Raw genomic sequence first — 25973 nt, 5'->3', positions numbered from 1 at the left:
GGCCGGGTCCCTGAGGAATCACGGACCGCACCTCCCTCCTGGCCCCCCAGGCTCAGCACCGTCACTCCCCTCCCCTCTGGCCTACCTCCCCCTTAGGGCGGCCTCCCTTAGGCCCAGGAAACCCCAAGATTTCTGCGGCCCTCAGAGCGCTACCGCCCGGGAGCCCCGGGACCCTTCGTTCTCCAGGGCGGCCACCGTGCCTGGGGTCAGACTCGGGTCACCTTGATCGATCAGAGCTCCTCCTCCAGCGGGGGGCGGGGGCGCACATTTAGCGCTCCCTGGCCCTGCCCCGACCTCGGTGGGCAGCCCTGGTACCCACCTCTTCCAAGGGCAGCTGTTGCCTCCCGTCCCGGCGCCAGAGTGGACCGAGGCCGCCCGTCCGGGAAGGCAGGGCCAGGGGCAGGGGTCCAGGAGGCGGCCCAGCGTCCACCCCTCCCCCAGCGCGCCGAGGCCAGGAGGGCCGGGGGCGGGGCCGGGGGCAGGCCCCCGGTCCCCAGGGAAACCCAGCTCCATGTGAACAGAATGGGCTGCCCGCCCGGCCCGACGGCGCACCGCCCCGCTTCCGCTCCCCTCCCCTGCTCTTCCCCAAGGCCTCTGACGTTGGGGTTCTGCCCAAAAGCAGATGGAGACACGGGAGGCGGCCAAGGGCTTGCCAGGGCCAAGCAGCTGGTGGGGGCATCCAGGTGGCCTCCCACCTAGTGACTTCCAGACAGACAGGGACCCAGGAAGGCCCTGTACCGCCCTGCAAGCCGCGGGGCTGAGGAGGGGTCGCCCCATCCTCCAGGAGACCCGCGCGGCTGGAGCTCCCAGGACCACGGGGGGCCGCCTGGAGCATGCAGCTGACACGCTGGACTCGGAGGGCCCAGGACGGAGCTGCACTGACCTCCCCGCTCTTATCCCCCAGAAGTTCTTCCTGGAGTTTAAGCAGCTGAAGTCCAGCTGGTCTGGTTCAGATCCCAGCGAGGACCCCAGAGGGTGCCTGAGAGCAAGGGGCCTGGGAACTGCAGGGAGTCTGGGGGGGACCGTCTACTGCCTGGCACCCGTCTCACCGCCCTGGCGGGCCGCTGCAGGAGAGGTAGTCCCTGAAGGCCACCTGGGCGCACCCTTGCTCTTTCCCCCACTCCCTGCCAAGGCAGCTCGGTAAGACCTGGCCTCCACCCGCCCCACCTGCCCTTCCCTGGGCACACGGGTGCCCCTCGCAGGCCCTGGCTCAGCCCTGTGCACCTCCCTCCTGCCTGGCCTCTGGCCTCACGTCAGGCCTGCTGGAGGCTGGCTCCTCAGTGTGCGTCTCACTCAGCGGCCGCGGCTCTGCCTTCTGTCCCAGCAGAATCCAGGGTGGCTGGGCAGGTAGACAGGACTCTGGGTCCAGCCCACGGGCACAGTGGGTGAGCTCTCAGGGACAGCTTCCGCCTGGGGGCCTGGGCGGGCAAGGGGCTGTAAGCTGTCAGACCTTGGAGTCCTCGGGGTTGCTGGGCCACCGACACCCCAGGAAAGGGGCGACCTCAGCTTGTCTCCAGGTGCCCAGATGTCAAGACCCCCGAGGTCTTGGGCCTGGAGAGAGATTTGCTGGGGACAGAAACCTCCCCAGAGCTACTATGTGCCGGGCTGGCGTGGAGCCCCCCGCTCCCGCGGGTCCAGACACCCCCACCAAGCAAAGTCCCCTGCCAGGACTCACCAAGAGGGCACCCCGAGTCTCGGCAGGCTGCCGTCCATGCCCAGAAGCTGCCCAAGCTGCAAAGAGCCCTCTGGGACCCGCGTGTGTCCCCCGAACAGCCCCAGGGACCCGCTCCCCACTACTCCAGTCCGCCCGTCCAGGGGGCTCCCCTGAGCCCTTCCCGCACCCGCCCCGAGGGGCACCCCCAGCAGCTGGCTTCGTTTTCTGGGACAGCGACTGAGCTGTCTGAGCTCCGCCGCCGCCGGCCCTGGAGGTCGGGGGGGGGGGGGCGCTGTCCGACCTCCCCCCACGTAAGCCCGTCCCCCCGGGTAGCCCCTTCCAGCCTGCCTCCGGGACCCCTACCGGGGCCAGGAAGGGGATCAGCGCGCGGAGGGGCTCCCACGGCCGCGAGCAGGCTTCGAGTCACGGGAGAGGAGGCCGAGGAGAGAGGGGCGTCCCGCCGGGCCGCCCCCTTCTGGGCGCCGCCCCCAGCCCCGCGCGCGCACCTGAGCTCCGCGCCGGCCTGCGCCCTGGAGCCTCCCGGGCCGCGCGCGCGCGGGCGGGGCGGGGCCGGCGCTGCGGCGACGCTGCGGCCGGAGCCGGGAGCCAGCGCCAGCCGCTGCCGCGGAAGTGGGGCGGCCCGGGGCACGGCGCGGGGGCCTCGGCCCCGGACGCCGGCGGGGTCTGGGGCCCTGACATCCTGGCGACCCCCATGGGGCTCCAGGCTGGCGGCAGGCCGGTCCTTTTTCCTTTCCTGTCTTGGAACCAGGGGCTCCTGGCAGCGTGGGGGCAGTGAAACCTCCCGCAGAAAGCTCCCAAAGTGAGCCCAACGGACCCCGACACCTCCACGGCTTTGGGGGTTCAGCTCCGTCCCTCCCCACCCTCCCCATACAACGTCTTCCACTTTGTAGTTTATGACAGTGTCTCTTTCCCAACTGTCCTTGCATGTGGGGAACTGCCGGGGTCCCTGTAAATCATGGTGTAGCCTGGTTTCTTGTCATGTCCCCTCCTCCAGGAAGCCCTCCGGGGGCAGCCTTTCTCCCCTAGCCTGGAGGTGCTGTTCCTGCTCTGCGGCCTTCCCAGAGTTTCCAGGTACTGACCGTCCAGCCTGTGCTGTGATCGGGTAGGGCTGGGGCTCAGCGAACCTGTCACTCAGCCCAGCGGGCCTCCGGCGGGCATCTCCTGTGCCGGCCGGCACTGAGCCCTCTTACTTGCCATCTACCCCGTTTCTGGGCCTCCGTCCCTGCCGGCAGGGGTGCCGGGATGACCAGCTTTCGAGGCGGTCTCTTTATGTCACAGGCAAACACCCAGGGGGCAGGCGTATCTCCCCATGTCTTACAGATGGGGGAGCTCGGGGAGGCACCCGAGGGCAGGGGCAGGGCCTGCGGGGGTCACTTCTGCAGGCAGGTGTGGGGCCGGGGGCTGCAGGGGGTCACTTTGGTCCACCCCTCCCTGCTCCTGCCGCAGGAGGGGCCCCGACACGGGCAGATGGTGCTGCTTGGCGGGGTTCCCTGGGCCTCCACCCAGCCTGCCCAGACTGCGCCCTCTGCTGACCCTGTAGCCCTGTCCCTGCGCCCCCTGCTCCCCCAGCCGGGAAGACACTGTGCCCCCTGGGAGAACCGTGGCTGTGGCGTCGGGCGTTGTGGCCGCTCTTGGCTCTTCCCGGCAGCCCGAGGAGGGAGGTTCTCTGGGTCGTCTCCATGATACAGGTGTGAGAGCCAGGCCTCAGGGGACTTGGGGGCCCCCCCCCCGAGCCATGCTGCTGGTGAGGGGCGGGGCCTGGCTGGGCTGGCAACTCAGAGCAGGGGGATGGGGGCATCTCCAGTGCAGGGCGCCAGTCCTGGTCTGTGAGCTCTTTGAGCCAGTGAGCCCTTTGTTGCCCGGGTCCCCAGGAATCGGGGGGCACCTGCAGTGCCCTCCAGCGAGGCTCCTCCAGGACAGCAGACAGGTGCAGCCTGGGACACGGCGGTGCTCAGGGTGGGGCTGGGGGCTGCGAGGAGGCTGAGCACGGGGTGCACGGTGGGGTAATGCCCAGCCACCCCACACCCCGGCCTCATTCTGAGCCCCTGGGGCAGCCACGACTACATCCTTGTGAAGCAAAAGCGGAGCCGGAAGGCAGGCGGCGGCCTCCGCGAGGGCCCCGGCTTAGAGGTGGTGCGCGTGGACATGGGGGTCCTCGGGCCGCCCGAGGTCCTCACCTTGCCCCGAGAGGAGATCGGTCCCGGTGGCCTGGACGGCACCCGACCAGGCCCCAGCAGCGAGGGAGGGCCGCCTAGCAGACAGCTCAGAGTCCACAGTGAGCCGCGGGTGAGGGGGAGCCGCGAGGGGCCTGTCCCCCTCCTCCCCGCCTGGCTTCGCGGAGCGGGCCGCGAAGTGAGGGCACGGCGCCCCCTGGAGGCCGACCCAAGCCCCGCGGCACCCTCCCTGGCCTTGGGTTCTTGCCGGGGCCTAAGGTGCACTTTCCAGATGGGGAGACCTCCATGTGCCTTCCTGGCCCGCAGTGTAATGTGGAGAGGGGGCTGTTACAGCACAGCCAACATCTGAGCTGCGGTCGGCCGGGAGAGGGACGAGACGCGGGCGGGCCTGGCGCCCTCAGCTACCTATTCTTAGGAGGTAGAGGCTGGGGGTCCCCAGGCTGGGGGACCTGGGCTGAGTCCACCCCACGCCCCGGCCTCATTTTGAGCCCCTGGCTTGCTCGGGTCGCTGCAGCCCAGCCTCCCTGCCCGCATCGCTGGTGGGCTCACACAGCCCTGTCCCAGAGCCCCCAGGGCCCTGGGGGCTCCCCCACCCCGCTGGGGCCAGCTCCCACCCCAGCCCCGGTGCTCCCAGAGATGCTGGTGTGCCGTGCGCCCTGTCCTGTCTCCAGGCTTTGTGATGACCAGTTCTGATTCCAGTCCCCATAGAATTTTATGTTTTTTCATTTTTGTCTTCAAAGATGTTTTCTATTTGTAAATTAAAATAATTTCAAAAGAGGGAAAAAAAAAAAACCCTCCAACACGCAAAACAAGAACCCTGGCAGCAACTTCCGCATCTAAGACATTCAGATGGGCTGGTGCAAGCTGCTCCAGCTCACTCAGGCGCTCAGTCACGGCCGACTCCTCGAGACCCCATGGACTGCAGCACACCAGGCCTCCCTGTCCATCACCAACTCCTGGAGCTCACTCAAACTCATGTCCATCGAGTCAGTGATGCCATCCAGCCATCTCATCCTCTGTCGTCCCCTTCTCCTCCTGCCTTCAATCTTTCCTAGCATCAGGGTCTTTCCCAAGGAGTCAGCTCTTCCCAACAGTACTGGAGTTTCAGCTCCAGTACTGGCCAAGTACGGGAGTTTCAGCTTCAGCATCAGTCCTTCCAATGAATATTCAGGACTGATTTCCTTTAGGATGAACTGGTTGGATCTCCTTGCAGTCCAAGAAAACTCTCAAGAGTCTTCTCCAACACCACAGTTCAAAAGCATCAATTCTTTGGTGCTCAGCTTTCTTTATAGTCCAACTCTCACATCCATACATGACTACTGGAAAAACCACAGCTTTGACTAGACGGACCTTTGTTGGCAAAGTAACGTCTCTGCTTTTTACCATGGTGTCTAGGTTGGTCAAAACTTTTCTTCCAAGGAGCAACCATCTTTTAATTTCATGGCTGTAGTCACCACCTGCAGTTGAGTTTGGAGGCCCCCAAAATAGTCTGTCACTGTTTCCCCATCTATTTGCCATGAAGTGATGGGACCAGATGCCATTATCTTAGTTTTCTGAATGTATAGAATATTTATTGTTCAGCGATAAGTCAGGTGTCTACAAAAGATTTGTAAAATGTATTCACATAGATTGCTGGATAAAGTGTAAATTGAGGCAATCCTTACACGCCGCTCAGAGGAACCCACTTCAGTGCGTCCGAGAGCTGGGGACTGGACAGGCCCTGCACACCCACCCGAGACGGTGGCTGCCCCAGTGCCAGCACGCCCACCTCATGGGCCACGACACGGCGAAAGAACAGAGGCGCGCTCTGGCGCAGGACCTGACAGAAGAGTCAGCGGCCCACGCCTTCTCTCTGCAGGGAAAACATGGGGAGTCTGCCTGTACGCCGTGCAACTCCGGAGAGATCCGCAGTGAACAGGCAGCAGAGAGATGGCGAGTGCCATCCCCGGGGCGGGGGCCCCCTGCTGATTCAGTGCCTAAGCCCAGCTCCAACAGCTCCTCCCGGGCAGACCATCCCTCCACGCACCGGCCTCGGGCCCTGGGCAGCCCTGGGTGCCCAACCCCCTCGGACCTGAGCTTCAACAGTGGGTTCTCCACTGTTTCCGTGCCCGGAGGCAGGGGCACAGGCTGCCTTGGGCTCCGAGACGGGGAGCCTGGGGCGCTGGTCCGATGGTGTACCCCGGACAGCAGGCATGGGTGAGGATGCCCCGACTGCTGCAGCCCCCATTTGGACACGGGCCTCACCCTCCTGCCAGGGAGCCTCAAGCGGGGCCAGGATTTGGAGCCGCTGTGGGGTGGCAGGACCCAGGCCCTGGCGCCTGCGCAGCCTGCGGGGAGGCAGCCCCACCTGCCGAGGGCTTCCGCCACTGGGAAACCCAGCCCTGCACCGCGTGCCCTCTCGCGCTTCAAGGACTCTTCACAGGCGTCTCTGAGACCTGCTGCCTTCTGGGACCAGAGCCGTGCACAGAGCAGAGGTCCCAGAGGCAGAGCGGGAGATGTCCGGGCACCCCCGCTTCTGGAGACCCCTTTCTGGTGACACCGGGCCCTCCTGACACACAAGTAGGGGCAGGGATGGCACGGGCTGCGGGACCCCCACAACCCCAGCTGGAGGCCAGACAGGGAGGCGCAGGAGTCAAGAAAGGCAGCCGGGTCCCTGCCCTGCCCTGGGACGCTCCGAGGCCAGCTTGAACATCAGACCTGCTCTGACGCTCTCAGCCCAGGCTCCCTGGGGGTGCCGGACCCGGAACCATCACGGGGCCCGGGGCCGCAGGGCCGGGCGCCAATCGCAAGCAGCAGGTGGCCACTGCTCCGCAGGTGGGGGCGGGGGTGAGCAGACACCGACACAGAGCAGGGCCACCAGCGGCGGTGCACGTTTATTGAGACGATGTACAGACAGGCCATGGAAACAAGGGTCTGAGGCTGGGACCAGCAACGCAAACGGATACAAAAATAAAAAGGCACTGATCTGTTAAGAAAAGACACTCCATGTATTCTAAGAATATAAGTCATTTAATACTGTTAATTTTATAGCACAAAATAAAACAAGCTATGATCCCCAAAAATAATTTTAAAAGCGTACACAGAAGTATTATTGCCTGAAGTTTGCGGTCTTTAAGTGACAGGTCAAAGAGTCTGTCGTGTGGCTGTTCCTGTCACACACACAGTGACGGCCGTCGAGAGGCAAGGCCGCTGCCCTTCCTGCAGAGCCCTGGCCTGGCTCGGGGGACCCTCCGCCGCGGGCGCACCCAGCCCCGGAGACGCGGGCCTCCGCCCCAGTGCCGGAGGCCGTGGGGGAACCTGGGGTGTCTCGCGCTCCATGTGAGAGCACTCAGGACTCGTTTTAAGAGGTTAATGAACACGACATTAAAGGATTAAATTATAACCCCCTGGCTCGACAGCATCCCTTTTCCAAGTGAGATGTTCACGCCCTCTGAGCACACGGCCTGGCCGCGGGGGCCCCTCCTGGGCTGTGTCTCCGGGCGGAGCGGGCGGGCAGGGGTCCTGGGAGAGCCCGCCCCAGGGTGAGCCCAGGGCCACGTCCAGGTGAGCTGCTGAGACACCCACAGTCCGGAGGGACACACGCAGGGCAGGCTCCGGGGGCGGCGCCTCCGAGGACGCCGGTCTCCTCCTGTGCAGTCCTCTCAGCGCCCCAGGGCGCGGCGGGCAGCCATCCCCCGTGCTTAGTGTTTCCCCGATTAAAAGCTAACAGGGTCGGAGTCACAGAGGCCCCGCCTTGGCTCACGTCCAGAGCGTGTAGCTCTCAGTCCGCTCGGGCTCCAAATCTCAGGGCAGCCGCGGACATGGGCACCGGGTGAGGCCGCAGCGCCTGTCAGCCCCAGGAAGAGGGCAGGGGTCCTGGCATGGCCACCCCACCGGCCACCGGTGAGGCAGCGGCGATGGGCAGCCTGGGGCGGAGTGGCCACGGCACCCAGGATGAAGACGCGCCCAGCACAGCCTCTCAGGAAGCCACAGAGACAGGGAGACTGGCGGCACCGGCCAGCCCCGACTGCAGAGCTGAGAGCGAGCCCGAGAGCAGGGGCCGCCTGGTTCCGACCCCGGAGAAACTGCTCCCACCCTCATGACCCGACCCCGGGGTCGCGCCCCGGCCACAGCAGACTCGGGGGACAGGACTTTTCAGGCTGCGACCCCAGGCGGGGCTGGTTCTAGCAGAGGCCTGTCTTCACCGGGGCCCGCAGGCCACAGGGCCTGGGCAGGGGTCTCCCGGCCGGCCGTGCGCTGTGGGATTGTGTGAATGGATCGTGTGAACAGACCTCGAGTATCCGACGGGGACACCGAGCACAGGGTGGGCGCTGGCTCACCTCCTGGGCCCGGGGCCCGACACGGTCACGCTGGGGGCCAGCCAGCATCAGCACCCGCGCCCTCAGGCAGCTGGGCGAGCGTGAGGCCAGGCAGAGCCGGGCTCGGTGAGTGGGCGACAGGCTCCGGAGTGAGTCCAACTGCTGAGAAAACCCGGGCCGTCCTTTCCAGGGCTGCCTTCACGGAAAGGCCACTCCTCTGCCGGCAGACAGGGTGAGCCCCCGGCTCTGATGCCTTTGATGATGTCGTCCGGAAGGCAGTGCGCACAGCGGGGAAACGCAGGGCCAGGAGGGCAACTCCAGACAGGAGGACCTCTGCCTCGGGGCTCCATCCCTCCTGCCCCCACGGGGACAGCGGCGCATCCCTGATATCACAGAACCCAACCTGCTACTTAAACACCTCTTCAGAACAAACAGGTCTAATTAACAAAGCCTTCCAAAACCAAACCAAACAGAGGCGGGAAAGAAAGAAAAACCAAAAGCCAGATGTGGAGAGCGTAGGGCAGCGTCCCTCTCCCGAAGAGTCCGCGCTCCGCTCGCCCCTGGGCACAGCCCCGCCGCCCTGCGTCCAGGCCGGGGGCACCTTCTCGCCCCCGTGCGCCTCCACCAGTGCTTCCAGTTCATGACCCAACGACTCTAAGATCAGCTACTCTGCGACAACACAACTATGATACACTGCGGGCAGCCCTGAGCACGCCCGGGCGGGGCCGCCGCTGCAAAGCCGAGGCGGGCTGCCCCAGCGGGAGGAGACAGCGGGGCAGGGCGAGCAGCAGGTGCGGGGCGGCGGCGGTCACTCGCTCTCGTCCGGGTTCTGGGGGTCGATGATCTTGACGTGCGTGAAGGGGAAGAGCCCTTTGCGCCCGTTCACCTCGCCCTCCCACTGGCCGTTGATGTTCATCCTCGTGACCTTCACGATGTCACCCACCTGCCGGGGAGAAGGGGGACAGAGTCAGTGCTTCCTCCGAAAGCCACCACCCACAGACGGCGCCACTGAAGGGACGACTCTGTTCTCAGGACTTGCTGTCTCCCGGGCGCTACGGCGGGGACTGCGAGCGTGTGCAGCCCCCAGAACGGGCTCTGACGCGGCCCCTGCCCGGTCTGGCTGCCGCCGCCAGGGGACACCCACCACCCAGCTCTCAGAACAGCTCAGCCCACACAGGAAGCGCAAAGCCCTCTGGCAGCCTGCTCCGGGGAAAGGCACGGCCGCCAGCAGGAACCCCTCTGCCAGCGGCCAGGAGCCACGGGGCTGCTCTGCCGTCAGGGGGTAGCAGCTCTCTGGTGGGCACCCCTGTCGGCCACAGGCCCACAGGCTGCGAGGAGGTTCGGGGGTCAGGCGGGGCCTCAGCCTCGTGTATGAAGCCTCTTGAGGCAGGTGTGGGTGCTCCTGCTTGGCTGGCTGCTCACCGGATCCATCTGCCCCGTGTCTGACGGAAGGCCCCCGAAGAGCAGGGCCAAGGGCGGGACACATCGCTCACCACTCGCCCCGAGGACACTCCGAAACGAGCTGGTGGTGGGGCGAGTGCGAGGCCACATCGATTGCTCATGGCATTTCCAATGTTCTCTGGCCCCCGTAATAGGCACCCCCCTCGACTGCCTTCTTCATTCCGGTGGTTCCCAGCTTTTTACGAAACCACCTTGTATGATTTCATTTGGGAAAAGGCAACTCCTGCTAAGGCTACTGGGCGAGCCAGCCGGCTGCTGGCCTCAAGTGACCAAGGGCCCAGGGCTGCCAGGTGGAGTAAGGAGCCCCTCTGCCACGGCGCCTGAGCACAGGGCCCCAGGTAGGCAGGTACTGGGCTCTGAGAAAGGCGGACCCACGGGTGGGAGGGCGCCTCTGAAACAGCCATCTGCGTTACTGCACATCCAAGGCTCACAATGCAGCAACCGTGTTCAAACAAACACAGAGCGTCTCAGACGAGGAGAAGCGCGCTGCGCAGGGACGCTAACTGCAGACCCTCCCAATGTATGAAGAGCTCCTACAACCCAACCACAAAAGGCAAACAAACCGATTTAAAAACGAGCAAAGGTCCTGACCTCCATCTTCCCAGAGAAGACAGGAAAACCGCCAAGAGGCCCAGGGAAAGAGCCCTTCAGTGACTGGGAGTCGGAAAGTCACTGCCATGAGCTGCCACTTCACAGCCCTCCGGGCGGCTGTGGTGACTCTCAAAAGGAGAAAAGCAACAGGTGCTGCTGAGGCTGGACTGCAACCCCGGCCAACTGCTTGTGGGGCTGGAGGCCGCTGCGGGAAACAGTCTGGGTGACCTCAGCAACCCAGCAATGCCTGCTGGGCAGATTCCCTGGAGAACGGCCAGGCCTTCCCCGCAGGCTCAGGCGGTAAAGAATCCGCCTGCAACGCTGGAGACCCAGGTTCCATCCCTGGGTCAGGAAGATTCCCTGGAAGAGGGAACAGCAACCCAACGCAGTCTTCTTGCCTGGAGAATCCCACGGACAGAGGAGCCTGGAGAGCTACAGTCCATGGGGTCGCAAAGAGTTGGACAGGACTGAACGACTTTCACTGGAGAACTGGAAACAGGTATTCACAGAAAAAACCCTGCACAGAAATGTTCATCATGCCGTCCTCAGCAAGAGGAAGGCAGGACCGACGCTCATGACCGTGGTCTCGTGAATGGGCACACACCGCCTGCCATCTGCACAGAGCATTGTGCTGGGCCACAAAGAGAATGAACATACTCGCTGCAACACGAACCTCTGTGAAATGAGGCAGACACAAAGACAGATGCCCCACTTTCATGAGGAACTGGCAGACCCACAGAACAGAAGGTGGGCCGGAGGTTGCCAGGGCAAAGGACACGGGTGGGGCATTCCTGCCCGACGGTTACAGTTTCTGTCCGGGGCGATGAAAAGGTTTCGGGACAGACAGTGGTGAAGGCTGCACGGTCAATGCCGCTGAACTGCACCCTTAACACCGGCAATCTGTTACGCACAGTGTGTGTGTGTTCAGTCGTGTCCGACTCTTGCGACCCCCACGGACGCTAGCCCACCAGACTCCTCTGTCGGTGGGATTTTCCAGGCAAGAATATGGGAGTGGGTTGCCATTTCCTTCTCCGAGGGATCTTTGCAACTCAGTAAAAAGACGAGCGATGTAACATGCCGAAGCCCAACAGGCTGTGCACGTTATGTGGGTAAACTAAGATGTGTGGGTTTCACCTCAGTAAAGCTGCTGAGAGAAACACCGTGGGCTGAGTCCTGGCTCTGCCCCGTACCCACCACGAGACCGTCAAGCTCCAGCTCGAAGTGCATGAAGCAGGGCGGCTGCAAGCATGACCTCGTGTGCCCCTGAAGCCCCTGCACAATAGCTGCGGCCACAGACGGAGACCGCGGCCCGCACGGTGAGCGGTCTGTGTGGCCTGCAGCAGGGCCCCGATTTCACGGCCTCTCACCCCGCTCACATGTGAAGAGAGGAACACTCTTCCCCAGTTCACAGCCCAGTGAGAAAACGCTATGCCAGGAGAGACTGCTGCCTCAGAGGCGGGTCCCTAAAGCCGGATGCTGGGAAGGTCCACGACTCAACGTCAGTGAGAGGGTGCAGGTGGTACCCGGGGACACCCTGCTAGGCCGCGGCGGCGGGGGGTGTGCTGAGACGCCCGACGGGCCTCCCGCCGCAGACCCACGTCCCTGGGCGCACAGGAACGGCACCCGGGCCTTGGACACAGAAAGGACAACTCAGAAGGTTCTGAGACCAGACGCAGTCCAGCGTTGAGGGGTTTTCAAATGGGGGCAGACAACCCAAGAGATGCCAACTCGGCAACTGAGAGGACCCGAGGGGAGCGAGAGCAGGCTTCCCGGGCACGCAGGTGAGCTCGCGGAGAGCGCCCGACGAAGGGCGTCCTCCTGCCGACAAGGACGGGTGGCCACGGGCTGACGGAGCCCGCTGGCAGGCAGGACAGGCCCGTGCAGGCCACCTGCCACAGAGAATTACATCGCGGGACACTGGCGTCCTGACCAAGCGTCAACTCTCTTGGTTTTTGCTCCAACAGGGATGATGGCAAATTCTATAAAACATTCACAGTGAGCTTGAGACCACACCTGGACAAAGTTCTGGACACAATTAGCAAACAGGTGGTTTATGAGGATTTAGGGCAGATGGGTCTGGAAGGCTGCATGTGCTCAGCCAGGGCCAAGCTGCACCAGACAGAGCTCCCTGTCCTTTCCTAGAGACGGGCTCTGATCAGGAGGGGCGCAGAGGAGGCCGTGGGTCACACGTCTGTGAAACCTGCAGTTAATATCAAGCCACACGACGTCACCAGGACTCAAGAGCACAGCCCTCAAGAGGGACAGCTGGAGGGGACACACTGAGGTCCGAACCCCTGGCGAGGCAGGAACAGAGTGAGCTGTTCTCCAGGTGGGGGCCTCCGGACCGTCCACACGGGCAGAGCCGGTGCCACGAGACTGTCCCAGGCTCCTCGAGGACCGGCCCCTGTGCCCCCCGAGCACCTGGTGAGCCCCTGCTGTCGGACGGAGGTCCAGCGGAGTCCACGGTGAGGCCGAGGGCCGCTGTGGGGACCGCAGCCCCAGGCAGACGGGCACGCACCAAGCCCTCCTGGGGGCCCATCAGCGCCGTGGCCCTGCTCCGTCCGGGGGCCCCTGCAGACCGCAGCCCCTACCCCTCCCGCCACCACTCCCTGAGGCCCATTCAGACCCGGACACGCTGAGTGCACCCGAGCCAAGCACAGCTCTGAGGGGCTAACAGATTTCTTCCCTTTTGTTTCAGGTCAGGAAAGCTGGAATACGAGTGTGTGAGACTGGTATCTTTAGAGGGAGACTCGAGCGTCTGCCCCCAGTTACTTAAAATCAATCAGTAAAAAGGTAAGCTGCCTGTCGGCAGGCTTCCCAAGGTCTCACCTCATCAGCCTGGCCCTGTGACACAGCGGCAGCCGCGTCCAGGCATCTGTCTTTGGCCCAACACCCAGCACTTCCCCCGAAGGTGCAGCCACGCAGGTGTGTCCTCCTGTTCCCGCAAGCTCCTGCTCTGCCAGGAATGCCTCGTCCCACTTCACCCAGTCAGCTTCTAGTCACGCTTCAAAACTCAGTTCAAGGGTCACCTCCTGCAGGAAGCCCTCCCGGACCACACCCCCACCTTCCCAGCTGCTCCCTCCGTCTCCCGGGCCGACTCCATATCATCAGCTCACTCATCCACAGCTGGCTCCTGCCTGCAAACTTCCGACAGGGGCAAGCTCCTTGGTGGCAGGACCCTACACTGTAAGGCACCCCTCAGAGCTTGGACGCATGACTGGATGAGTAAGGAGCCACCGTGTGCCATTCTGCTTGGAGGTGTAAGAAGCATGCCCGAGACCACACCCGGGGCAGCCGCTGGGTCAGAGGACACAACTCGGGCTGCTGGTGAGCTTGTAGCGGCCCCGGGGCCCTTGTTCCACACACTCTCTCCCACCAAGAATCCTTCGGAAAGGCCAACCCTGTTTCCCTGAGCCCTTCCAGCCCTGCTCCACCAGGCATGGGAGGTCCCGCTTCAGACTGAATCCCAAGGGGCAACAGAACCAAGGGTCTGATGAAAGCTTTCGCTTAAGACAGTGCTTTACGGGCAGGAATGTTCTTTCAAAGTCAAGTTTCACAGAAAAAGCGTGAACTAATTCCAGCAGTGAAGTCCACCCACAGCCCCGCCACAGCGGCTCAAAGGGAGCAGCGCCGCTTCCAGCCCGGCACTTTCTGTCCTACTTGTCTCACCTTTCTTATTTTAATTTTAACGTTTTTCCTGGTAGCCTAATTGTTAAGTGCCTCAAGAGGGTCCAAGACAGGCACCAGCTTTAGAAGATAAGGTAGCTCCCAGAACGCTTCTTTACGGCCCGGCCCAGAGCCCCGTGTAAACACACAGAGCAGTGGGATCTGGCGAAGGGCCCCTTCCTGGTCCACAATGCCCTCTGGGTGGATCCGCGAAGGCGGGCGCCGTCACCGGGAGCCTGGGGCGTGCAGGCCTGTCTCTGGGGCCCGAGGCTGGAGGAGCGGCGACAGGGCTGTGAACACAGGTGGTCTCACAACGAGCTTCCTTCTCCCCACCCTGGTCTCCCCAGGGCCCGTCTACGCGTCTACTCCTCCCGCTGCGAGCGGCCCCCTCTGCAACCCCCAACCCCACGGAACAGGGGGGATGGGGTTTCTACACTGCACGCCTTCCAGTCAGAGGCCAACAGGCAGACGCCCTCAAGGGAGTGTGACTTTAAGCCCTGGCTCAGGTGAGAACCCAGCTCCTGACTTCCTTTAGTGGCCTGGCATTCTGACTGGGAGCCCGGACTCCCGCTCACCCGTGTGTGCCGATGGCCCGCTGCACCGCACAACCCTGAACCTAGCTCCCGGCTCCCCTGGGGGGCTGGGGGTGCTCCCAGAGCCTGAACCCTTATAGAAGCCAGCAGCCTGTCGGCCCGGCCCGGGCAGTGGGGGCCTCCCTGCCTCCTGTCTGGCCTTCCTGGGAAGCGTCAGAGGGCCCGGGGCTCCCCCCGCCACGGGACTCTTCCCTTCGGGCCAGCATGAGACAGAGAAGTCACCTCGGGCTCCGAACTAAGCCTCCAGGTGAAGTTCACTGGGGAACTCTTGGTCCAAAACACCTCAGGATAACCAGTGAGAAAAAGCAGGGAAACCAGGGCTCCCACCAAACCTGCGGGCAGGCTGCGAGCAAGCAGCAGGCCACCTGCCCCGCGGTGGCCTCGGGGTGAGCGCACGGCTCTGCAGGAGCTGCGTCTCAGGGCCTCCACACGCGCACGTGACCACATGATGACTCTCACACTGCAGGGGTTCACGAGCTACCAGCAAACAAAGGCGCGAGGAGCCGCAGCTCCGAACCTCAATTCTAGGACAGGCGCCCGCAGGCCCGCCACGGGGTCCGTGCTCACACGGGGTTCCCTGGGCGCACCGACATCTCACCAAACTCCTTCCTCCTGCAGGTTAGCCCCCCCCAACACACAGGCCTTTGTATTTTGACAAGCCACAGTCATACATTACGCCTTGCAAGAGCCTCTGTCCTCTTATGAAGCAATTCACAATCAGAGGAACATGACTTGGTGATTGAAACATTAAAGTTCTCTTTCACGCTGTTATAGTTTACAAAATCTCAAGGAACTGAAGCCTGAGACACTGGAACATCGTTCCCTTGCCCAGATGAAGAGGAGTCCACGCTTATTCCCATTTCCCAGCTGCTCACAACGTTAGAAACGTGGAGCTGTGTATCCATCTGTGTGCTGCCGTGGGTCTTTCTTAACCACTGTCTTCCCTTACTGCCTAGAGAAGGAGCAACCCACTCTGGTACTCTTGCCTGGAAAATTCCATGGACAGAGGAGCCTGACAGGCTACAGTCCACAGGGTCACACAGTCAGACACGACTGAGCGATTTCACTTCCTTACTGCAAAGAAAACCAACTGGTCTGAGAGCACACCTGAGGCTCTGGAAGCAGAACCCAGCCAGGCAGCTACCATGGGGGACGTGGAGCCGCCTGGGACCCTCATGCGGGTCTTCAGGGGCATCCAGCTCTCATCCCCGTCAGTTAATCTTAAATGAGCAGTCCTGGCCTTACAGAGACGAGATTACAGACAAAACTGAGGAAACTTCCTGGCGGTCCCGACTCCGCGCTGTCGTTGCTGAGGGCCTGGGTTCCATTCCCAGTTGGGGAGCTAACATCCCCCAGGGCCACGGCCAAACCCCAGAAAACCCAAGTGTCAAAGCCCCAAAGACCCAGCCGGGCAGCCTTTACCTCTAAGGCCAGGGCGGTCTTGTCGTAAGCACAGGGCACGCGTTTCTGAATTGCTTTTGCAAAGACAGGTCCGTTCTGTGTGGACGGCAGGGGGCTGACGGCGGCCCCGGGGGCGCCGGCGGCAGGAGGGGGCGCCGCGGTCTGCGGCTGTGCGTAGGCGTGGGCGGGCTCAGGGACCCCGTAGCTGCTGGAACCCCTGCTCCCGGGCTTGCCCTGGGCCGAGGCCCGCGCGAGCTTCTCCACGTAGGGCACGGGGATCATGCCCACCCGGCCGTCCCTGCTCCGGGCGCTCCACCATTGCTCCTCCGGCTTCTCCACGACCACCAGGATCTCGCCCTTCTTGAAGGGCAGGTCCTCGGCGTCGTTCCCAGGGAAGTCGTACAGAGTCCGCACGTACTCCAGGCTCTCCTCCGCGGCGGGCAGGCTGGGTGCGGACAGGCAGCCCCCCGGCGGGCTGGGGAACCTGCAGGGGGAGAGAAAGCCGCTGAGAGGAGACCCACTCCGTACCAGCGTCTGCCCAGCTTGTGAGTGGCTGACGGCTCCCTCCCCTCCCCGCATCTCACGGAGAAGGCCCTGTGCCTGGCTGACTCTCTGGAGTCTAGCAGCAGGGGCTCCTGACCATCCTGACCAGGGCGCCTCCGCGCGTGTCTCACAGGACCCTCTCGTTCACACGCGCAGACGCCTGGCCTTTAAAAACCCCCACTAAGTGCAGCTGTGCCTTCCTGAGGCCCGTCACGACCACCACACACTCCTCTCGGTCCTCACCTAGGGCTGGCGTCCTGCACGCTTCCCCAGGCACCAGAGAGAAGACGACAGGGCCCTTCAGGCCCCTCAAAATACAAAAACGGGAAAAGGGAGTCTGCGCTTGCGTTACAAAAAAAGGAAAACAAAGAAAAACCAGCCTACTGCATCTCATATGGCAATCACCATCCGAGCCCCACGTTTTCACAGATAGGCTCAGAGGCGTGTGCCCTGCGCTGAGCACCGCGGCCCTGGCCGGCTCAGAGCTCCTGGGAGCCAGCGCCGCAGGCAGGAAGCCCCTGGGGTGGGTCACAAAAGCAGCCCCCTCCTTCTGCCCCCTCCTGGAGCGCCCCTTCCTCAGGAGAAACTCGGAGGTCTCCTTCCACCTAAAGAGTGTCTGGAAAGTTGCAAATACATGATGTTTGGGGAAAAACTATTTCGCCGTGAGCAACTGCCCCCCCCCCCCTTAGCTTTTCTGAAGCCCAAGCTACTTGAGAAACTTCCCCCAGCGTCTCCACCTCTCGGGGGCGCAGCCTGCACAGCTGTCTCTGAGCTGGGGCGAGTGCTAGGACAGGACACGCTGCTGACCCATCGACTGGCTGTGTGTTCCCCGAAGGGGGCGGCCTTTCCCTTTCTCCCCAAGTCAATGACCTGAAAAGCTGTTTTGCAGGACAACATCACAACATGGCCTTCTACACTGAACCATTCTAATTTATAGAAACGTTTCCTTAAAAAAAAAAAAAAAAAAACCAAGAAAGTGTCAACATGTTACAACAGCAAAAAAAAAAAAAAAAAAAAAAGAAAAACGAAAGAGAACAATCCCCGGCCGCGGCCCTGAGGCGGCCAGTCGCCCTGCCCATGGTCCACTGTCTCCGCCCGGGTCTGCTGGGGCGGCTTTCCTGCAGCGTGGCCGCTCCACGGCGCCTGCCCTCGGGTGCCTGCTGCGAGCGAGCCCCCCGCGTCCGGACGGTCCTGTCTGTCACCGTCTATGACACCATCACACACTCCCGCGTGTCATCTCCCTGGATTGTGTCCCTGCATTAAATACACCAACACTCTCACGGGCCTCAGGACATTCTGCCACACCACCCTCCAGAGCGCAGTCATCTGGCAAAACGCAGGTCTTTCTCATGTAAACGGTGGGCTGCACAGCAGTCAGGACACCTCGGCGGTGGCGGTGAGCAGCCTGATGAAACACCTCCAAGGCCTCATTCCTTGAGAACCTGACAACTGAGGGGGAAACTGCTTAGCGCCGACACCTCCGAGCGCGCGGCAGGAGCAGCCCCGGTGAGGAGGCGCTGACACCCACGGCTGAGGCGCGGGCTGTGGCCTCTGCACGGCGCCCTCGGGTGGGTGCGCCTGGCACGTGGCCCCAGAGCCCTCACTCCTGCCGGCCGCAGCGCCCGAATGAGCGCTGTGCCAAGCCCACGGCAGCCCCTGACCGGCCCCGAGCCCCCAACGCACACCCCTGCTCCTATCTCAAGGGCCAGAGGTTCTGTGAAAGTTTTCACCAAACCTCAGCGACTTTACCGAGAGTGCTCAGCTCCAGGGCAGACGCGCTGAGGTTTTTACTGTCTACACAGTTCAAAGTGAGAAGCAGGGAGTCCCACAGCACAGGGCCTGAGGACGCCAGAGCAGCTTCAGCGAGGTTAGCACTAACGACATCCATCTACCCAGGGACCCGCTGGCTCTACTAAGAGCTCAGGGGACAGACAATGAATTGAAACCAAGCTCCTGCTCCCAAGACTGCAAACGTCACCCTGGCAGACTGGAAGGGAAAGGGGCGCACACGCCATCCATGCCACGGCAGGGGCGGATGGGGTCAAGCTTCGCTAAGGGTCAGGGGACAGGCAAGCGGTGCTGCACAAACACTCGCCCCCGGGCGGCCGGCGGTGAAGAGCCCGTCCGCGCCGCAGGAGACGCACCAGACGTGCGCCGGGTCCCTGGGTCGGGGAGGCCCCCGGAGAAGGAGATGGCAGCCCACTCCAACACTCCTGCCTGCGGAACGCCATGGGCAGAGACGCCTGGTGGGCTGCAGTCCACGGGGTTGCGCAGAGTCAAACCCGACTGAGCGCGAAAAGACCTTGTGGAAGACAGGCTTACAAAGGTGCTGGTTCTCCACCGGGAAGAGGCTGCAGACCGAGGGTCCAGAGGCGCCCCCTGCGGGCTCCCCACAGCTGCTGGCTGGCTGGTCCTGGGCCTGCTGCAAAGGGCCGGTGCCCCGTGAGTGGTCTTGCCAGAGCTTTTCACAGAACCCTTAAGCAAGCGCACGAAGGCTCTTAGCGCCAATACACTACACAAAATCCATCAGTGTGGCAGAGGGCTCCGCAAACCACAGCCTGCAGGCCCACGGCTGGTCCGAGCGGGCGGGCCGGGACGGCTTCAGGGCCCACAAAGCTGACCAGCAGGCCCTTCCCCGAGGAGGTGTCGCTGCTCACAGCGGGCTCAGACACCGGGAACGCCACAGACCCCGAGAACCAGGAAACAGCAGCGGAACCAGCCCCTGCGCCCCGTCCTTTCGCAATCTGTCCCGTGACCAGGACCGCAGACCGCAGCTCCCTGCGAAGGCCGGAGCACGCGCCTCAAGCGACTGCGGGCCGGCCGCCGCCTCCAGGCAAAAGCTGCACGGCAAAAAAAACCACGCAGGCATCTTCAGCTTTAACAACATCCCTGGTGGCTCAGAGGTTAAAGCATCTGCCTGCAATGTGGGAGACCCGGGTTCGATCCCTGGGTGGGGAAGATCCCCTGGAGAAGGAAATAGCAACCCACTTCAGTATTCTTGCCTGGAGAATCCCATGGACGGAGAAACCTGGTAGGCTGCAGTCCACGGGGTCGCAGAGTCGGACACGACTGAGCGGCTTCAAATTCAAAAAACAAAGCGAAACCATCAACTGGCAGGACAGATTTTCGAAGGCCCCGGGGTGACGGACACGAAGACCGAGACCCCTGCGGCCGCAGGAAAGATTCCACAGCAAAAAGGTGGAAACCAGAGCAGTGCACAAGCACCCATCCCAGGGAGACCGGCGACACGGCCGTGCAGTCAGAGCGCTCCGGGCTGGACCCCCACATCCGCTCCCGCACCCCGGGCCCTCACTCTGCGCCCCCAGCTCTTCTGCGGGCTCTGCCGCTTCCACCTGGGCTCAGACCCAAATCCGCCTATTTAGCCGGAGCCCTGCCCGGCCCCCTGCTGCAGACCCGAGTCCCCGCCCCGGCCCTGCCTCGCATCTCTCACCTGAGGCGCCGTCCAATCAGCCTGAGGCCACACCTCTCGCCTCGCCTCCAGGAAACTGCCCGGAGCAGGGCGCCCCAGCGGCTTCCTCCCGGACTCCCCACGCAGGAGGCCTCAGTCCAGCTTCTCACGCTCCCTTCTCCCGTGACAGCCCTTAATCCATGCCGCACTCCAGACTCGCCCCACCCCGACCCACCTCGGAGCAGGCTGACCGCGACAACCCTCTTAAAGACTCTGGAACGCTCCCACCGCTGGACGCAGGCGCCGAACGCAGGGGGCCTGTCACAGCTGAGCGTGCTCCCGTCAAGCCTGCGGCGGCGCCTCATTCGCAGCCGCCGCCGCAGCCCTTCCGCCTCTCACAGCAGCCCTCAGCCCTCAAGAGCCACTCCACAGAGCCCCTTCTCCTCCAGGCCCTGCCTGGCCCCCGGCCGGCCATCCGCGGCACCCTCAGGGAGCCGAGCTCGTCGGCAAGGTCACGGTCTACTTCCATGACGAGGCTGGAGTCCAGTCTCGCGCTCCGGGACGGAGGCGGCCTCAACACACTGAAATTCCTGCTGAAACTAAACCGCCACAGACAGGGGGAAGCCTCTCCCCCAGGCCCCGGTGAGTCTGCTCCACAGACAAGGAAACCCCGTGCGCCACCTGGCTTGCTGCCGGGCCCCTTCGCCTCAGCGCGGCCATCATCCCCGGCGAGCGGCCCCACCTCGCTGGTGAGGCCCCATCTGGACCCCCACTAACAGGGCACTGCCTCCTTTCACTTATCAGAGGGAAAACGCTGTTGCCCGAGTGAACCTCAAAAATAATCCATTCCAACAGGTCAGATCAAGAGCGTCGTTCTTATAGAAAACGTCCTCTGAATGCAAGTCTCAAACGAGAGAAAGGTCACAGGTCAGACGGCTGTCGGCACCCAGGCGCCACGGGCACAGAACTCCCGCCCGGCTGAGGCTCCACCCAGCGTCACGGCAGTCCTGCTCCCATCTAAACCGAGCGTCGGGGATCTAAGCTACCGGGAAGGAGAGACTCGAAGGCCGCCCACAGTGCCGAGCCCCACGCCGGCGGAGGGGCTGCCGCTGCCCTCCTGCACTCGCTGCTCCTAGCCACGAGCCCAGATGCCCGTCAACAGCCGGGCTGCGGCCGCGGGGGAAGGCGCGGCCTCTGCCGGGCGGCCGGGAGCGCCCCCCCTGGGCAGGCGCTCAGGTGAGGCTGGGCATCCTCTCTGGCCCTCGCACAGCTGCTGCCTGTATCAGAGGTCAGCATCCAGGAAGCTCCAGAAGAGCCTGACGGAGTGCTGAGCAACGTCAGATCTGTACTGCCAGAGCGTGCTCTGAGCACTATCTATTGAGTAAAAAGACAGGGGGGTGGGGGTGGGGAGGTGCCTCTATGCGCCAACTCGCCTCTGCTTTTTCCATCTTTGCTCCTCACGATTCTCCTCCCAGTCATCACAAAGCTACACGAGCTAGAATCGGAAACTTCATGAGAGAAGCGACCTACGCAAAGCACACTTCCCATTTTCTAGACCCGGGAAAATGTACTGTCTCTTAAACTGAACCCACTCAGAAATTGGGTTAAACCGGAAACAGCCTCTATTAAAACAAAAAGAAAAACCCAGTAGCACTTACCTGAACACTGAACAGAACTTAACAGAATCTTAGAAGTGTTTACACTCAAGTAAGATGGAGGTGAAAAGTGTCTGTTTAGCAAACAAGTTTTAACCTACAAGTTCCACCCACGTGTGGAAAAAGAATCCTTTAAAATCTGTCATTGAAAAATCAAAAGCCACTGACACATCTTTTGTGTTTAAATGTACAATCCAAGACAGGAGTGAACAGTACAACTCAACAGGCAAAATCAACACGACAACCCACAGGACAGAAGCTTCAAATACACCGAGTCACCTGCCTCTCCCCTCCTCTCCGTTCCCCTCCCATCAGCAACCGGCTCCAAACCACAGCCGCCCAGCAGTCCTGCCAGTCAGCCTACGGAACGTCTCTACTGCAGATGGACACACGGACGGACAGCTCACCAATCGTCATCACCGTGACCTGGATTGCAGTAATGGCCCAGGTCACTTCCTGACTGCAACTCCCCCCCTGGCACCCCACTTCCTTCCTCTGAGCAGCCGATTCAAGCTGCCTCTGCAGAGCCACGGCCCTGGCGCGGCCGGCTCCCCACCCTGGGCGCCCTCTCAGCTTCAGCCCTGCTCTGACCCTCCTGCCTCAGGTCAGCCCCGCCTGCTAGACCCCCGGCCTACATGGACTTTCTTCACAACACCGACCAATGCTGTCTTTTACTTAAATCTCTACTTTCCAGCCTGTCTGCTTACTGACATCTAAGGCCCATGATGGAGAAAGCATGTCACCCCTCTCTCCCAGTACGCATCCCGGGGATTAACTCTCCTGTAATGTCTGCGTAAGAACGTACACTGTGAAGTTAAGGGGGCGTCCCTGTGGTGCAGAGGTTGAGACCCCAGCTGCCACTGCCAAGGGCTCAGTTTTGGTCCCTGGCCAGGGACTTTGGCTCCCACACGCCGCACGGCCAAAAAAGAAAAAGCTACTCCCCCAACAAAAGAAAAGAGAAGATCAGTCCTTAAATTCTGAGGAAGCCATTAAGTCGCCACTTTTCACTGAGCAAAATGAACCCCAAAAAAGAACTATTAGCCAAAGTGCAGAAGCTCTGGCTTCAGGAGCTCAGTTCTGAGTCCTAAAAGAGCCTAACCACTTTATCCATCCTGCCTGGGGCGTGAAAGCACAGGGCCCTGATTTCTGCCTTTGGCCAAAGCTGGCCCGGCCTTGTCTTCTACACTAGGTGAGTAATAAACGCATCACACGGATCCGTGGATTTCTGGCTCAGGGACAGGCGATCCAGGTTCAGTGTGACCGAGGAAATCCTGCCAGGGTCTAAGTCAACCGGGGCAGCGGCAGCCCTCGGAAGACACCAGGGGAAGGAAACCTCGACGGCAGCGGGACGCCCGGGGCAGAGGGGCGGAGAAAGGGCAAAGCTCAACTGGAGGCGGGGGCAGCGTCAGGGAAAGGCCCCAAGGGCGGGGAGGCGCGGCCGGGAGAGCGGCGGGTGGGGCCCGAGCAAAGGTCCTCAGGCGTGAGCGGGCGTGTAGCGCGGGCTCCCTGCAGGCAGCGGGAGAGGGTGAGGACAGGCATCTGCGAAGCAGCACGAAGGGGAAGCCGGGGGTGGCCTCTCTGGGCACCGGGAAGCCAGGGCCGCGCCCCTTTCTCTCCACCCAGAAGGGGCTCCAGTCGCTCCCTCACGGCTGCACCGAGGCGCGCGGCGAGGCCCAGTCAGTGCCTGAGAGTGCGCTCAGTCACCTTCACAAGCCAGGAGAGCCAGTTATGCGAACGCATCTGCAGCCTCACCACTGCGGGTGCAGCGAGCCCCCAGCCTCTCACGCTGGAATCACACTGTGCTGAACGCTGCCTCCAGCTACCAGGCTCCTCGCCGACGTGGAGGCTTCGCCAGTCAGACTCGCCGCGTCTAGGCCTTTGTTATGCAGTATCTGATTTATAATCCCTGTCTCCCAGCTTTTAAAGTCCATTTAGTTCGGCAGTTAACCTCCTGGTCATTACACCAGGAGGGCTTTATTTCCTCTCTGCCTCTAGTCCAGAGCAGCATCCAGCCCGCACTCCTTTAATACGACAGCTTCCCATGTTCAGAGCTCAGACTACTATCTTGTCAGCAAATCTATCAAGTCAGAAACATCTCACCCTGAAAAAACTCTGTATTAGCACCCTGTCCTTTCTAAGCAGACGCTTAAAAAGATCAGTACCTTTTATTTTTAAAACCCTAGGCCATCTCTTTAGCTCAAGGTTTGCATAATTTGCACAAAAGAAGCCTCGAGCAAAATATTAAGGCAAATAAGCAAATGAAAAAGGGATGCCTAATGCTCAGTGTCACTCTGGGTTATTTTAAAATAGATACGAAGTCATTCGACTCAATACAAAAAGTACATCTGAAATTCAGCTAGGGTAGACTCTTAAGTGGAATAAGTGTCCTTCAAAATTTCCTCTTAGTAACATTCTAGACTCATTCCACCTTGGAATTTAACCAAATGCATTTCCAGTCCATTAAAGGCCCAGCTTGGAGGAAATCTATTAAAAAAAAAAAAATTCCTCGTTCAAGCCGACCGGTTTTACAGTATTTTCAGTTAATGTATTATAAAATAGACGCCTGGCTTATTTCAACCTTGGCACCAGGCTATCAATATATGGCCCTGATATTTCACAGGTAAAGGCATTTCGTTTCTACCTGCGAAGGCATTTCCATCTCTAGAGTTTCCAAAGCCTGCAGTCCGGGAGGTCCAACCCCGGAGCTCAGAGACCCTGAAAGGGGTGCAAACTCGGGAGGGTGGGGGGCAGGGAGGGGCCCGCGGGGCGGGGAGCCGAAGACTAGCTTCAGAGTCTCAATCCGTGGCCCAAAACCGGCTGCAAGACCGGTAGCAACGCCCTGCTTCAGCAGGTAATTCGCACCGAGGCCGTGACGAAGGGCAAAAAGCGTCCCTTTTGTAACCGGGCGCCCGCAGCTCGAGCTGCCGGGCCAGACGCACCGCCCTCACCCACGGCGCCCCAGGCCGAGGCCGCGCGGAGCCCCGCGCCCCCGCGCGCCCCCGCGCACCTGGGCGCCGGCTCGATGAGCGTGGTGGTGTCCAGGTAGTGGATCTTGTAGAACTCCAGCAGCGCCGGCAGGTGCTCGAACTCCTGGTCCCCGATCTTGAAGCGGCGGTTGGGCAGCGAGTTGATGATGTAGTGGGACACCCGCGAGTTCTCGGACACGGAGAGCACGTAGTCCCCCGGGCAGGTGGACGAGTCGCGGACGAGGAACACGCCGTGGCGCTGGCCCTGGAGCCGGGTCTGCGCCTCCTGGCGAGACACGGGCCCCATGTACCAGGCCGAGCGGTCCGAGGAGTCGAACCTGGCGGAGGACATGGCGGGCCGGGCGCAGGGGCCGGGCGGGCCGCTCTCGCCTGCGCTGGGGACGCCCCGCCCGCGGCGGCTGCGCGCCGGCCGGGGCTCCGGCTCACCGCGCGCCTACAGGCCCGCGCCCGCGCCTTCCTCGCGGCCGCGGGCCCGCAGCATCCTCCGGGCCGCCGGCCTGCTCCGGGGCCGCCTCGCGGGCCCAGCCGGCTCCGGGCGCGGGCCCGGCCGAGCGCGGCGAGGGCGGCTCGCGGAGCCTCCGCTCAGTCCCGGCCCGGCGCGCGCCGGCCCCGCGTCCCCGCCCGCTGCGCACCGAGCCCCGCGGCCGCGCCAAGCCCCAGACCGCCCGGGAGCGCCGCGCCGCCGGGGCCGCCGAGCCCTGCCCCGCTCCCGAGAGCCACAGCAGCAAAATGGCGGACGCGGGAGCGGCGGCCGGCCACCTCCCCCGCCCCCCAGCGCCCCGCGACTGCGCACGCGCGCGCGCCCGCTCCCGGCGGCCGCCGGCACCGCCCCGTGACGTCACGCCGCGCGGCCAATCGCGAGGGCGGGCGTGCGCCGCCCGTGCGCGGCGCCGCGCTCCCTCCCGGGCCCGCCGGGGGGCGCTGCGGGGAGGCGGCGCTTCTGCAGCCCGCTCTGGGAACAAAGCGGGCCGCGCAGGCCAGGCCCGGCCCCCGGGCGCGGCCCCGGGCTGTGCGCAGCCGGGCCGGGCAGGTTAGGGGGTGGCGGGGCCGACCGCCGCCGGTGCTCAGGTGGTGGCTGGCGAAGCTCCCGGGCCCTTTCGGAGCCCTGCCGCCTTGGCCCCCCAGGATCCGCACCCCAGAACCCCCGGCCCCTGGCCGCACCCCCGTCCGCACTGGACCGTCCGTTTAATGGGAGCGGGGTTTGGTGCGCCTTGTTCAGCTCTGGGCCTGGCGCTTCTTCGTCCCGCCCTACGCTGATCTCAGACCTGGGTGGAATGAATGACTGTTGAGGACCCCCCCCACCCCCGCCCCCCGCAAGCCGGTGGAGGAGAGAGCGCCTGTCCAGAAAGGCATCGGAGCCCGGGTGTAGACTCCTGGTGAGCCGACTCTCATTGCTGGGTTGAGCCTGTCCTGCATTGTAGGTAGGGCAGGCGTCCCCAGCTTCTGCGACCCAGTGCCTGATGACGGGAGGTGGAGCTGATGTAATAATAACAGAAAGAAAGTGCACCGTGAAAGGAATG

At 62.7% G+C, this 25973-nt stretch overlaps 2 protein-coding genes across 2 annotated transcripts; one reads left to right on the top strand and one right to left on the bottom strand.

Moving 5' to 3' along the window:
- Nucleotides 1–622: 622 nt before the first annotated feature.
- LOC138093596 (collagen alpha-1(I) chain-like) lies at nt 623–7931 on the top strand. Its single transcript, XM_068989642.1, has 8 exons — nt 623–1140; nt 1988–2389; nt 3245–3419; nt 3547–3602; nt 3730–3961; nt 5525–6045; nt 6570–6663; nt 7689–7931. Exons 1-8 carry the CDS (start codon nt 623–625, stop codon nt 7929–7931), a joined length of 2241 nt encoding a protein of 746 aa, XP_068845743.1.
- CRKL (CRK like proto-oncogene, adaptor protein) lies at nt 6849–24784 on the bottom strand. The gene is made up of 3 exons (XM_068989765.1): nt 24474–24784; nt 15881–16343; nt 6849–9090 (listed from the first exon to the last, which is right to left on the bottom strand). The coding sequence occupies exons 1-3, from the start codon at nt 24782–24784 to the stop codon at nt 8956–8958; spliced, it is 909 nt and encodes a 302-aa protein (XP_068845866.1). The 3' UTR covers nt 6849–8955.
- Between the last annotated feature and the right edge of the window lie 1189 nt (nt 24785–25973).

This window comes from Capricornis sumatraensis, chromosome 17 (assembly GCF_032405125.1).
Source record: "Capricornis sumatraensis isolate serow.1 chromosome 17, serow.2, whole genome shotgun sequence".
Classification (NCBI taxonomy): domain Eukaryota; kingdom Metazoa; phylum Chordata; class Mammalia; order Artiodactyla; family Bovidae; genus Capricornis; species Capricornis sumatraensis.
Note: the sequence above shows the minus strand (reverse complement) of the source record. Positions and strands in the feature narration are given on the sequence as shown.

Coding starts and splice junctions, on each gene's coding strand:
- CRKL (XM_068989765.1), bottom strand. CDS start 24,784: ATGTCCTCCGCCAGGTTCGACTCCTCGGACCGCTCGGCCTGGTACATG. Junction 16,344..24,473: donor CTCATCGAGCCGGCGCCCAG/GTGCGCGGGGGC, acceptor CTCCCCCTGCAG/GTTCCCCAGCCCGCCGGGGG. Junction 9,091..15,880: donor AGACCGCCCTGGCCTTAGAG/GTAAAGGCTGCC, acceptor TCTCCCCGGCAG/GTGGGTGACATCGTGAAGGT.
- LOC138093596 (XM_068989642.1), top strand. CDS start 623: ATGGAGACACGGGAGGCGGCCAAGGGCTTGCCAGGGCCAAGCAGCTGG. Junction 1,141..1,987: donor CTCCCTGCCAAGGCAGCTCG/GTAAGACCTGGC, acceptor CCCCCCGGGTAG/CCCCTTCCAGCCTGCCTCCG. Junction 6,664..7,688: donor AGGTGGCCACTGCTCCGCAG/GTGGGGGCGGGG, acceptor TGTCAGCCCCAG/GAAGAGGGCAGGGGTCCTGG.